General features: G+C 41.7%; 1 protein-coding gene across 1 annotated transcript in view; it reads left to right on the top strand.

Annotated features, from left to right (window-relative positions):
* ERBB2 (erb-b2 receptor tyrosine kinase 2) overlaps positions 1-13,101 on the top strand; it is a 64,574-nt gene that overhangs the window by 14,938 nt on the left and 36,535 nt on the right. The window contains exon 2 of the mRNA XM_044447121.1: positions 11,054-11,205. Within this exon, the coding sequence (XP_044303056.1) occupies positions 11,054-11,205 (152 nt within the window). The remainder of the gene's footprint in view (positions 1-11,053; positions 11,206-13,101) is intronic.

The following is a 13,101-nucleotide window of genomic DNA, read 5'->3' on the forward strand; positions in this document are numbered from 1 at the left end:
AAAAGCACAGTTAATATGGACAGATTCGCTGTTTCTGGCAAAAACTGTAATGTAACCACATGATGATATATAAACTATGTAATACGGTATGGTATTATTTCTGAACAGCTGATCGCAGCCTGATGGCCAAAACTTGCTGCTAGCAGAGCAAGCTCTAGAATGCCTTAAGGGTGAGGTGGGGGTGGAAAAAATGAGGTGCGAGAGCAGAAAAAATGAGAGAACTGCAAGGTGGATGGGTGGGGTTTGAAGCTACATGAAACAATGAGGAATAATAGCTTAAGAAAACAACATAACACAGAGAAAGAGGGAAAGGAGAGTAATACTGGTTTCCTATGTTGATAGAAAGTATACGTCAATTTCTCAGTAGGAGGGGACGACTTGGCAAAAGTGCTGGGACAGCACAAGCCAACCCTGGAAAAGTCATTCACTATTGATAGGTCCTCCCTTTTGTTCCCCCCAGAGTTTCCCCCAATTAAGCCCTGCTCATAGTTTCCCCATTTCTTGTGGGCGCTAAGTGTCTTTATCTACTTTACTGCAAACAAGTTAGTTTAAAACAAGTGCATGCTGTCAGATGTGATGTGTTGGATTGTGACCAGATCTTCAAAACACTTTTCCAGTTAAAATGTCCTAAAAGTGATCGGGGTGGGGGGCATCCGTGCAGCTATTAATGCTGTGGAGGCTCATTCCGGAACTGAATCTCTGTCTGTAATGAAGTTAATTTTAACATAGCCTCCCACTCTTTCTGTGCTAAGCACTAGATAAGAGCCAGGCTTTCTGTTCATCCGGGTGGCCCAGGCCTGAGGCCTACGGCCGCCTGTTGCTGGGAGACCACCAGCGGACATGCCGGGAATTCCGGCAGCTGGGAGTTTACTTTATTACTAGCCCTTTCTGTTGAATGTGTCGTAGGGAAGTCCCTGAGGACAGGCTTGGGGAATGTTCTGTAAGGCTCAGCCACAGAAGTCGCCCCCATGCAAATCTGCCATGAGCAACCCACAATGTCTGACTTTTGTGGTCCAAGGAGCTCTAGTCAAGACCTCTTCATCTCTTCTGCCAACAGTATTTGGAGGAAACAGGCTGTGGTCCATCTTGAAATTTTTACAAAAGTTGCTCTGTTATTAAGATTGTAAAAAGTGTATAGGGTTTTGCTGCTTGGGTTTCTAGATTAGTGAGCATTAGTGTCCTCCCTGGAAGTGTTGGAGTGGACCAAAGCTGTAAGAACTTTTGCTGGTGCTTGTATTCCTCAGACCTCCCACATGTATCTGGAAACTTATCTGCAGCATTTGCTGAAACTTGTGGTCTCTCTGATTTACTTTTGGTAGCCTTGAAAATGAGGCTCGTGGCTGTTTCCTGCCCATTTCTTATCTCCACAGCAGCAGCAACTTTTGTATTCAGTAGCTTGTCCCAACTCAAGACTTTGAACTTTAATACAACTCTCCCTTCCATCCTGTAATCTATAGGCTCAGAACTACTAACTAGCTTAGAGAAACCCTGACACATGGAGGTTATAAATGACACTCTTAAAAAGAAAAAGAAAAAATTAACGCCAAGTTTTGTTAGTATCTTTAATCTTAATTTCCTCTTCTCACTATGAGGAGTTTGGAGCAAATTATTGCCTATTTTGTCTATTATTATGTCTATTATTGCCCCTGCCAAAAAATTGAGTATGTGGATAGTGCCATTATGCAGTTTAGTTGCTAGGTAGGACTGGACTTAGCAATATTTGGACAGGTCTGGGGGTTTCCTGTGTTCTGTTTTTCTTAAAAAGAAATAATAAATTTCTTGTCTAGCTTCTTGACTGGTGAGCTCTGTTAAATCCTCCATAGCAGATTCTGTTTATCGAAAATCTTGTGGTTTCTTTGTGACCCCCCCCCCCCCAGAACCTCTTTTTAGGGATGGGGGCTCAGCTTTAATTGTGTGCAGTAAATTTGAAGTGAGTCTTTGAACATGTGCAAATCACCTTTCCTCTCTTCATCTAGTAGCTCCAGCTTTCTCTCACATGTGGGAATTAGGAATAAATGCTTCCAGAGTAAAAACTATGCATGTCAGGAAGGCTCAAAAACCATCAGAACCCCTCTTTTCCCAGATAACGCCCTTCATGTTTGTTCTGATTAGAAGAAATGGCTACACTAAGAGCCCTTACTTGTGTTAGAGATTAACCACGCGCTGCCACTGCTTAGCAACTCCTTTCTTTTCACACTCTGTACCTATACGTCAAGATCTTCCAATGGCAACAGGGTTATATGAAATCTTGATTTGGGCTGGCTCAAGCTGCATGGGCATGGCTGAGATGCGTTGGAGGCAAAGTGTGTTAGTTTCAACATTGTTACTTTAGAGAGCCACTTTTCCTTTCTAAACATGCCTAGCTTGAAAAAGCAGTTCTGTTGTCAAACCCTGCCAAGTACCTGCAGGTCACCTAAAGACACTGTTGATCCAGCAGAGAGAAGACCTGAGCTGCAGCTTCTGTTGGTACAGCCATTTGCTGGAGAATCCAGAGAACATTCAAGCTTCAGCTGCTACATTTGTTGCTTGATCTAACATGGAAATAGTCTCCCCCTGTGGACTTAAGCATTTTTCAAACTAGAAGCTCAAGCTTCAACCTGACTATTTTTTATTAATCATAAACATCCATCTGTCCCCTTTTGTTTTAGGAAACTAAATGCAAACAAGGCAGGGCTCCTATACCTTTTCATTAGTGTGTAGAAGAGAAGTTTTGGCAGGTACATCATCTTGGTCAGGGAGGAGAAAAGCTGCACCAGCTGAAATTCTCTCTTATTTACTCTAAGGAGCTATACCCTTCTTTCCCTCTTTGTCACCTGATCATATATTTTCTTTCCCTCTCTTTTTTTCTTACAAATCTAAAATAAAACAGAACTGTAGTGATACAGCTGGTGGAGCTCCACTTAAGGTCTTCTTGTTGTCGTTGTTAGTCGCGAAGTCGCGTCCGACCCATCGCGACCCCATGGACAACATTCCTCCAGGCCTTCCTGTCCTCCACCATCTCCTGGAGTCCACTTAAGCTCACACTCTTAAGGTCTAGATAATTCTAATCTATAGGTGATATGGCTAACATGTAAATTCTAAAAGAAATCCTTTGTTTAGATCTTGCTCAGCTACAAACTCCTAGATTGCTTTAGGTAAGCCATTACTCCCCACCCTCCCAACCAGACCTTTGTTACTATTGATCTGGTTAACTTCCAGAGTTGGTGTAATTATTTTCTGCACCTGGAAGCCCACATTTTGCAAAAGTAGTTGTTTTAATTAATAGTCCACTTTGTACCAAGCGTTTGGGACAGAGATTTAGAAGATAGTGGCAATCTCTGCTCCATTTCTTTAAATAAAATTGACTAGCTTGTATGGCTAGGAAAAATCAGAATTTATTTATTAGAAAACTGTTTCAGTGTTTGCTGTATTGAAGCCTGTGTAGCTGGTGATCCATCAAACCAAGGATAGTTATTAGCCATGTATTCTGGCTTGCCTGGTTTTGACAGTCCCATATGTTCACAGTCTCAAGCAAGCAGCATAACCTAGTTAACCATCCGTGCCTACCAGGGTATGCTTAACTTGGTGGGCTGTAAGTTGGGTAGACCTGCTATACTGTTTTGGAGTTTACAGGACTATTTTTCAGCCCCTAGAAATGCAAGACAAACCTGAATCTGCATGCTGTGCTGTTGTTTGTTTTTAACTTGCTTATTAGTTCTACCCCATGGGTTGCTTAATGCCTCCTGAATGTTGGAACCAACTTGTACTGCACTTTGCTCTGCCAGCAGGCAATTTGTTCCCCTGACCAAACGTTTATCTGATCAGGGGTTGGGACATATCTGTGGGAACAGTCTCTTGGCTGTCAATGGGCTCACCACGTCGTGCTGCCCATCCTATAGAGGCTGGTTGTGCTTCTCTCTCTGGTGCTTGTCTGTGCAGGAAAGAGGGTTGTGTAAAAGGCTGGCGTGGGAAGGGAGTAAACATGAGGAAAGACACCTATTCCGACCAGAAAAACAAGCTTGTTGCCTGCCTGCCCTGAATTTTATAACTAGCCTGTAGTTATAAAAGGAACCAAGTACTGAATACATGATCTTCAGTGCAGGGACTTCAGATAACAGCCATCTCCTCTTTACTTAGAAACCACAGAAAGTTGGCTTCAACTAAGTCCCTGCCTATGGAAGGTTATAACATTCCTGAGTTTTCATTTTGAGCACTTTCCATAGAGCACTTGAAATTTTAATTAAAATAAACATACAACAAAGCTTCACATCAATTTAAAGTGGACTCATACAATATTGGAAACAATAGAGAGGCAAAAGGTAACTCACAGGAGAGGTTTTATTTGCCGGTGCAAGTTATACAGAGAGAAAGGATAGGGAGTTATAAACTACCTAAAGCATGAGTATCATAAACAAACCATCCCTCCTATATCCCCATAGTTATCTTCATGAAAAGTGGTTTGCAAAGCATAGCTTCACCTGCTGATTGTGAGACACAGGAATTTCCAGAGAGGATATTAGAATGATTACTAAATCAGATTACCTACCAAAATAAGCCTAAGACATTTTGCTCAATTCAAATGGTGCTTGTCTCTCACATACACACAAATAAAAATGGGGTGCAATCTGCCAGGAGGTTCTTTTGCCCAAGCCCAGATAAAATGTACTGAAATTGTGCCTTTCAGTAGGTTTATACAGAAGAACTTCCAGATACATTGTACCATATGATTCAAGATTGACTGTCTTTCACTCTACTACCCTTGAAGTAGCATAACCTCTGTAGCTGGAAACTGTTGCCTCACCTGCCACATGATAATTTTATGGGCAAATCAGTTTGTTTCCCGTTTGTTTTTCTTCTGTGTGTGTTTAGGTCTAAGTCTGTTTCATCCCATTTCTACACAAATGCATCCCATTTCTACACAAAGGCATGAAATTTTAAGAAATTTGCAGAACAATTCTCATTTTTGTATTTCAAATAACAATAAGCTTTTGCACTGAAAACAGTGTTGGAAGGTTTGGGAAGTGGAAATGCCAGTGCATAACTATGTTTCAGTCAGTGCATTAGTGCAAGATATGCCGATCAGGTCAGTTCATATCAGAATTTTCAAAGTGCACAAACTTCATGCATCCTTGCCTCTGTCAACTATTCTTTCTTCCCCAGGTTCATGAAGCAACAAATGTTGATTAGAAGAGAATACTCTGTCCATAACCTGTGATGACTTGTGTGTATATCTCTTAAACCAACATTCCTGATGTGCTAATTCTGTCAGACAAATTGGCCCAAGATTCATAGGCATCCTAGCAAGAGTATATACAAATTCCAATGTGTATTGGGCAGTTATCATCTGAGAATATAAGCAGCATTTTATGAGATGCTACCTCTAATTCTATATATCAGTATGATAGTCACAAAAAGTGAGGCTTATGAACTCACAGAATGAGACATTGGAAGAGGAATAGGGTGATAGGGCTTTTGACAAAAGCAACAGGCTTGTATTTTCTCACTGCACATCCATTAATGTCTAATAATACAAAATGCACAATGTGATGTCACTGCGCTTCTAGCTTTTTCCAATACCACTGCATTTCATTGGTTATTACTTGCAAAGACAGGCATATTTGCAACATGGTGATGCCTTGTCATGGGTCTCATCTTAATAGATGTTACCCAGGTTGAGAAGCAGAAGAGAAGAAAGAGATAGGGCAGTGCTGCATCCTGACAGACATGTGGCCTCTGTAACATCTAGTTCCATCATCAGAACTCATAACTTTCTGGCTGGGTTTGCATGTAAAGAGAACATGGTGATTCTTACTCTTGTTATGCATTGTGTTCTCTGAACCCAGTCATGGTATTTCTGTGTGGTACCTCCATTTCCCAAAACCATGGATGGAATCTGTGGTCTGTTCTAAGGTTCTGACACTTCACCATAGCTTCTCTAGTCACCTGGATCCAAGATCGCCATTCTGCCATGGATGGCATGGAAACACCATAGAGACCTGTGGAAAGAGCAGACATGGAAGTGGCCACTCAGCTTCACATGCTCCACTACCCTCAACTCCAGCGCAACATATATATCATTGCCTGCTTTATTCCTATTGACTGAGCAATATAACCATTTCCTTGTTTACTTTTGGAAACAGGGAGAATGTTGGTAAATGCAAGGATGGAGAAAGGGGAATCATGGCAAAAGTGTTTGTTGTGATTTAATTAAAAAATACTTTGGAGGCTGGTGTGACTAGAAGGTGTTGCACAGATGCAGGTATACTCAGGGTATAAAGAGGGAGAACCTGCCTCAAAATCTCAGCAGACCATTCTGGACAAGGCTGCTGAAGTCCATAGGGAGCAACCGTGTAAGATAGATTTTGCTTATGGGGGCTCCTAGGATGCATGGCGAGAGCAGGAGGACAGGGCTGAGAGCACAGAAACTGCATTTCTGTGGGAATCAAGCAATCCTCTGACTGGTAAGTGTGTGCAGAAATCTGCACGCTGTAGAAACCGTGTAGGTTGTTTGCCATGATGTGTAACCCCAGCCTCTGTGACTCTTATACTGAAATACTCTAATTAAGAGACCACATTATACAACCCTGCATGCTAATAGTGAACTCATTCTCTGAATGTGAATTCTTATATAACCAAAATAGTATCATCTACGTGCAAGCAGGAAGTCTGGGTAGGCTCCAGGAAATCCCAAGCCTTGCCTATATGGGGGTGTGGGCTTTAGTGATGTGGGGAAAGCTAAGGTGGGCAAAAGCAGCATCGTGTGAACTGAGTATGTATAGCCTGTCAACTGACTGTTGGAGCAGGGAAAGAACCAGAAAACGCAGGGAGAAATGGAATGGAGTATCTTGGAAAAGAGCATGGCTGGCGGGCAGACATTCTGAACAGGGAAACTGCACACTGCAGTATTTTGTTGAAGATCCAGCTTGTATTTTTTGTATCACCTGATGAAATTTGTACATGCTCAAAATGCAGTATATCTTCAAAAACATTGGCAAAACAATTCTATGATTTCCAGGTAGCATCTACACAGCCGCAGTAGGTTTAGGATTCCCAGCTACAAGGTGGAAAAAGTACTCTGCCACTATAGAAGGGGATTCAAGTGCAAATCCCCTCCCCCTCGTTACAGCCAGTCTGGAAAGAACTACACCAGCTGTAAATCAGAGGAAGTATCCCCAATTGGGGCTGTAATAGTGATCTCAGAGAAGTCTTCTGGGGGCATACAAGGGGAGTGGGGAGGAGAGGAAACGGGCACCACAAGATAAGACATGTCCTGCCAGTGCCTCAGCCTCCTTCCCTCCCACTTTGACATGCCACACGTAGACAGCTGAAATTGACCCTCTCAATGCTTTTCAGAGTGGTAGTAAAACTGAGATATCCTTTAACTCCACACTTCATAGGATGCCCATAATTCTCTTGAGTTTGGATGGTTACTAGATTATACCCTAAATGAATTGTTTTTACCTTTGTGTGTTAAATATCATTTATATAAGAGTTCTCAGCCGTTTGGTTTATATGAAGGTTTATTGCTGATCTTCCCAATTAGCTTGATTTATTTCTATTTGCTAAGAAAAACCAAATGTCATCACAGAATGTTAAGTCTGAATGAACAGTTCTTTTAAAAAAAATCAGATAATGCATCTTAAATGCCAGTTTTTTCAAAACTGTTACGTTTCAGGGAGTAACTCACAAGGTGTAATGATTTCTACTTTCAGGGACTCCCAGAACAAATTGGAGTAATCCAGGAAATCAATAGGAAGTTGTTGAAATGAGCCATCAAGTTAAGACAAGAACATGGCATTTCCTACAGAAATGGGCAATTCTGTGTTGTATTAGGTGTCAAGAATCTGGGGGAGGTTTTTATTGAGGCAATGAATATACATGGGGACATGAATGCTGGTTGACTAAGTTTTCAATAATGGGAGGCACAGGAAGTATCAGGCTTTTGGAAAAGATCAGAGAAGTTCCTGCCTGGCTTGGGCTGATTCCAAGCTCTGGGAATGAATTGCATGCTAGATTACTGAAGCCAAAAAAGCCACAGAGTTTAAACCAGTATATGAAAATAGAATTTAGCACTGCTTCTTTTATGTCCCCAGCATGGACATGCAATGGAGGGAATGTCACCTGTTGGATTATTACCTACTTCTTAGCTGTTTAAAGCCACAGGATATGTTTGCATGGTGCACAATCCACTCTCCCAATGAGCCACTGTGGACTGGTTGTTTTGCAAACCTACCGTGTGCCCTACAAGTGATTGCATTCATTTTGGATTGAGCCGATTTGATTTATTACATTTGTATGCTGCCCATAGGGCTCTCTGGGTGGCTTACAGCAAGACAGGATGCAAAATAAATACAGTAATATAATCAGAAATTTACAATAGCAAAATTACAAAATCAATATAAATACAATACTATACTCATAGCAAATACAATATTAGCATCAGTGCAATGCAAAATCAAACAAAGTAACTTAATACAATAGCATTCATAATATTAAATAATGAAATACAACTACTCCCCCTCCCCAAAAAAATCCCATACACACCAGCACAGATCTAGAAAACATAGTCAACATCCCCACCTCAACATTTTCCCTACACCAGGACACAGCAGAAAAAGGCCCAGTCTAAAGGGTGCCACTCGGGGTGGACACAGCATGGCGCAGCTCCCAGCTGGCTCCTACTGAGATGTCTTTCCCCTCCCCGGCTTCCTTGGCAGCACCGGAGCACCTCTCATGAATGCAGTGCCGACCAAGGAAGAGGTGGTGAATGGGGAGGGCAGAGCTGTTTCCCCCCAAGCGCGCACTCTCTTACTCCTCCAAGTCAGATTTAAAGTCGAAATCATACAGTCTATCTCTTCCTGACTTTGGATACTTGGTAGATAACAAAGTTACTTTGTGATGTTCAACCTCTATACTGTTTTATGTATGTGGGTGGGCAATTCATCAATAGATCGTAGGGTCAACTGAATTCTGTAGTTTGTAAAATTAATCTGTACAATTTTACAAACTACAGAATGTGTTTGTAAACACAGAATCACATGTGTACATATCTGCTTAGATGTTCAAATTTATTCTGCTTCTGTTAGTCACAGGAAAAGGTGGATAATTATACAGAGCACAGAAAGTTGTCTACCACAGAACTTGTTCAACCCTCCCTTGGACTTCTGTGACTTTACAGTGGATTGTCCCCATACTTCTTGGTTCATCTTAGTCATCTTAAGGGTTAAGCACATACTCTGAAAAGTAGAAAGGGAAAAACCCTGACATGCTCAAGACAGTCTTTTTGTCCTATTCCAAATGTTATGCTTTTATGCATGGTATCTTCAAAATATGCAAAATCCGTACTTACAAACGAACTGCCGTAAAACCTACTAATTTTAAAATTTGAGTTAAAGACTAACAATTCTTAGTAATAAACATGGGAACTTCTGGAGTTTTGCAGCCTACTGCAGAAAATTGCCAATAACAGAGAGAAAGGAAACTAAAGGGGAGAGAGGGAGGCCTCCAAAGCATGCCTTCCTGCCCTGCCCATCCAGAGAGCAAAATCTTTCTGGCATTTCCTTGGTGGAAAGAGGAGGTGCTAATGAATGAAAGGGACGGGGGAGTAAGAACATAAGAATGGAAGAAATGAAGAAGAGGGGCCCTGCTGGATCAGACCAAGATCTGTGTGAGAGAGGGAGAAGCAGTCCAGTACATGTATGGTCAAAAGTATTAAGAGTTAAGGTTTGGGGAGTGGGTAGAATTATTTGCCATTTTTCCACTTTTGCAGGTGTCCTGCACCCCAAACCCCCATGAATGTGGAAGGCTGTCTGTATATGGAAGTGTTTCTTAAGTGTTGTATGAGGGAGTCTTCAAAAAGTTTCTGCACTTTTATATTTTGTAAATATATTTCATATATTTTTTGCTGATGGCATTAAAAAGTTGGTACTGGGAAAATGCATCACAAAAGAAGGTGACTGTAGAAAAGTAATGTGATTTGTTTTGAAATTCTTAATAAATAGAGTTTTAAAAAGTGCAGAAACTTTTTGAAGACCCCTTGTATATGCTTAGAAACATAAAATATGTATGTATGTATGAATGCTAAGACATATGTATGCTAAATGTGTATGTATGCTAAGACAAACATTTGGCTTAAACACGACTCATACATATGTGAACTGACTTCAACACACACTTGACTTAAAGATGTTCTCAGAAACAGAACTTGTTCATAACCCAGAGACTGCCTGTATATGGAATATTTTACATTGTAAATCTGTAACAGCTTAAACCTAGCCTTCCAAAGGCACTTGAAACAAGATATTCAGATTTGTACTTAGTTTCCTAAGCAACCAAACATCCTGCCTGCACCCCAGCCAAATAAATTAAAATCTTTGTTCCTTGCTGAGGTGGTCCCTACTTCCTCCTAAGTTCACCTTTGCTGGCTGCATTGCTCCATGGACTTCATCCAGGGGTGGCATCCTTAATTTAGAACCAAGGCTAGTTAGGAAGAGACAAACCACTTGTGTGAAAGTTGAAATGAAACCATTGAACACAAGGTTGGAATACGGATGCAATAATCAATAAACAAGCCAAGATAAGCCTATACATGTGCCTTCAGTTGTAGTACAACAGTCCTTGCTCCAGGGCTCTAGGTAACTGATGTTTCCTTCAACCAAAGTCAAAAACCTAAGCACTTAACTTAATAGTTAGCTAGCTATGGGTCTTATAGGTCTGTTCCCCCACTCCATTTCAGAGGTGGTCAATAAACCACAAACTAACTCCCCTTCCTGAGAGACAAGTAAGGGAAGGGGTGGGGGCAAAGCTGCTTTAATAAAGCAAACAGTTTTGTTTCTCACAGGAAAAGCAGCCCTTATCTACAGAATATAATTGGGGAAAAGGGCTGTAAGGCAATTATCTCTGATGCTGTTTCTGAGTAGTACAAACTGAAACTGTAGCTAAGACCATGGCATGTCTCCAAGAAAACTATCCTAGACGCTGTGAAAGTTTACTACCTGTTGAACTTTAATAACCTCCTCACCATTCTGGTACAGCTCATCCAGTTCACTTGCATTTCTCTTCTGTTCTCTCATAGTCTGCACAGGGACAGACATGAAGCTGCAGCATCCCTCCAGCCCAGAAAACCACTATGCAACCCTCCGTCGGCTTTATGAGCACTGTCAAGTTGTGCAAGGCAACCTGGAGATCACACATCTGCCAGCAAATGTGGACACATCTTTTCTCAAGGTAGGTGTGATGTAGGAAGTAAATAAGTGGTTCTCAAGATGGCTTCTCTTTATCTGAACAGGGAAGGTAGGGGCCTGCACCTGGATTGGCTCTCTCTTCAGTTAAGATCTAGAGAGAGAAAGTTGAAGACTGGGAGTTAGAAAACAGATCCCTCCAGTTCAGGAGTCACATGGAGCTGTAATGATTCCACATTTAGCTCTTCGCGCAGCAGAACTATGACACATGGTAAGGTGTTGCTAAACCTAAGCAGGGCTATGGGGACCCCCTTGGCCACCACACACTTCCTCAAAAAGGGCCCCACTAATTTGGGATGTTGTGATCATACTTCCAAGTGAGCAAGATTATATTAGCAGATGTAGCCTTGACCATGCTGGACAACAGGCCGGTGATGGGACCCATGCAATCTGCATTGCATACTTATTTACTGAGCAGCTAAGGGCAAGCTTAGGCTCCATTTCCATCTGCAGAATGGCAAACAGCAGTGACCTATCTTGTAAGACTGCTGTGAGAATGAATGAATGAATAAGAGCTGTAGACCCATTCCCTCTTCCTTTTCTTTCAGTGAATATTGGTAGCATAAGTTCAGATGTGTGACTTTTTCAGATATGTACTCTGGAGGAAGTGGATTGGGCTGCTCGCTTGAGCTTTCTGGAGTTATTTGCTGTCCAGGTATATGGTTTTGAATTCCAGTGGCAGGAGATGGAAGGGAGCAGGGCAAATATTTATTTGTTTGTTTGTTTATTAAAAAGCTTTTCTATCCCATCCCCTAATGAACATTTTGGGATGGCTTACAATAAATAGCACAGCAAGGGTTGCTCTTGGACATACTTAAGTTACCAAGAAGAAAAAGCAATGAGCATTAAGAGCATTTGTAATGGGTAATATATGTATGCATACTTAGCATCATCAATGCATTTGACATTCTGTTCTTAATCTTTGAGACACTTCATGGCTTAGGACCCTGGTATTTGTTGGACCACCTTCTCAAGGCTGATCCATTGACTGCAGTTTATTCCATGAGCACCCCTACAGTCTGCAGTATGATTTTGGAGTACCCTCCTCAAAGCCATCTGCTTGCCAACTATATTCCCACCACTTAAGCTCCAGGCAAAAAGCATTTTTGTTCTCTCAGGCTTCCAAGAAGGGCTAATTTTAGCAATTTAAAAAAGCATTTTTTAATTTTTACTGGCTAGTTGGTTGAGTCAGTTTGCAGTCTGCAGTCTCAGTGAGGACTGCATACTGAGACTGTGATACAGTGGTTAAGAATGTGGGACTGGGACTCAGGGGATCTGGGTTCTAGTCTCCACTCAACCAAAGAGCTAACTGAGTAACTTTGGGCCAGTCACAATCTACCTCACAGTGTTGTTGTTTTGGGAATAAGACTGAGATCAGGAGGAGACTGATATAAGCTACCTTGAGTTCCTTGAAAGGAGAAAAAGGTGAGATATGAATGTAAATAAATAAAGAGTATCATATATTTTTTTAAAATTGTATTTTATATAGTGCTACTTTGCTGACTGCCCTGGACACCTAAATTTATGTTCACAGTGCAGAGTAGATAAACTATGTAAATAAGTAAGAAATGACTTGAGTAACAATAGCCTACAAATGAGGCTGCCAGGACTCTACGTGCTCCTGGGGCAGGGACTGCCAAGGTGAGTCACCTGTGCCATGACACTCCCTAAATGATATCCTTGTTCTGTGCGGTGGTTTGGCTTGAGTAGGTGTGAGTGATCCCCTCCTTCTTGTGTGGTTCGTCTGTCAGGATGGGGAACCTGTGGCCCTCCCACTGCTCCTGGACCACAACCCCTCGTCCTGCAGGTGCAATGGTCAGGGATAGTAGAAATGGTAGCCTAGCAACATCTGAAAGGCATGGGTCCCCAGTCCCTGGTCTAA

The sequence above is a fragment of the Varanus komodoensis genome, unplaced genomic scaffold (assembly GCF_004798865.1).
Source record: "Varanus komodoensis strain SLA01 unplaced genomic scaffold, ASM479886v1 scaffold50, whole genome shotgun sequence".
Classification (NCBI taxonomy): domain Eukaryota; kingdom Metazoa; phylum Chordata; class Lepidosauria; order Squamata; family Varanidae; genus Varanus; species Varanus komodoensis.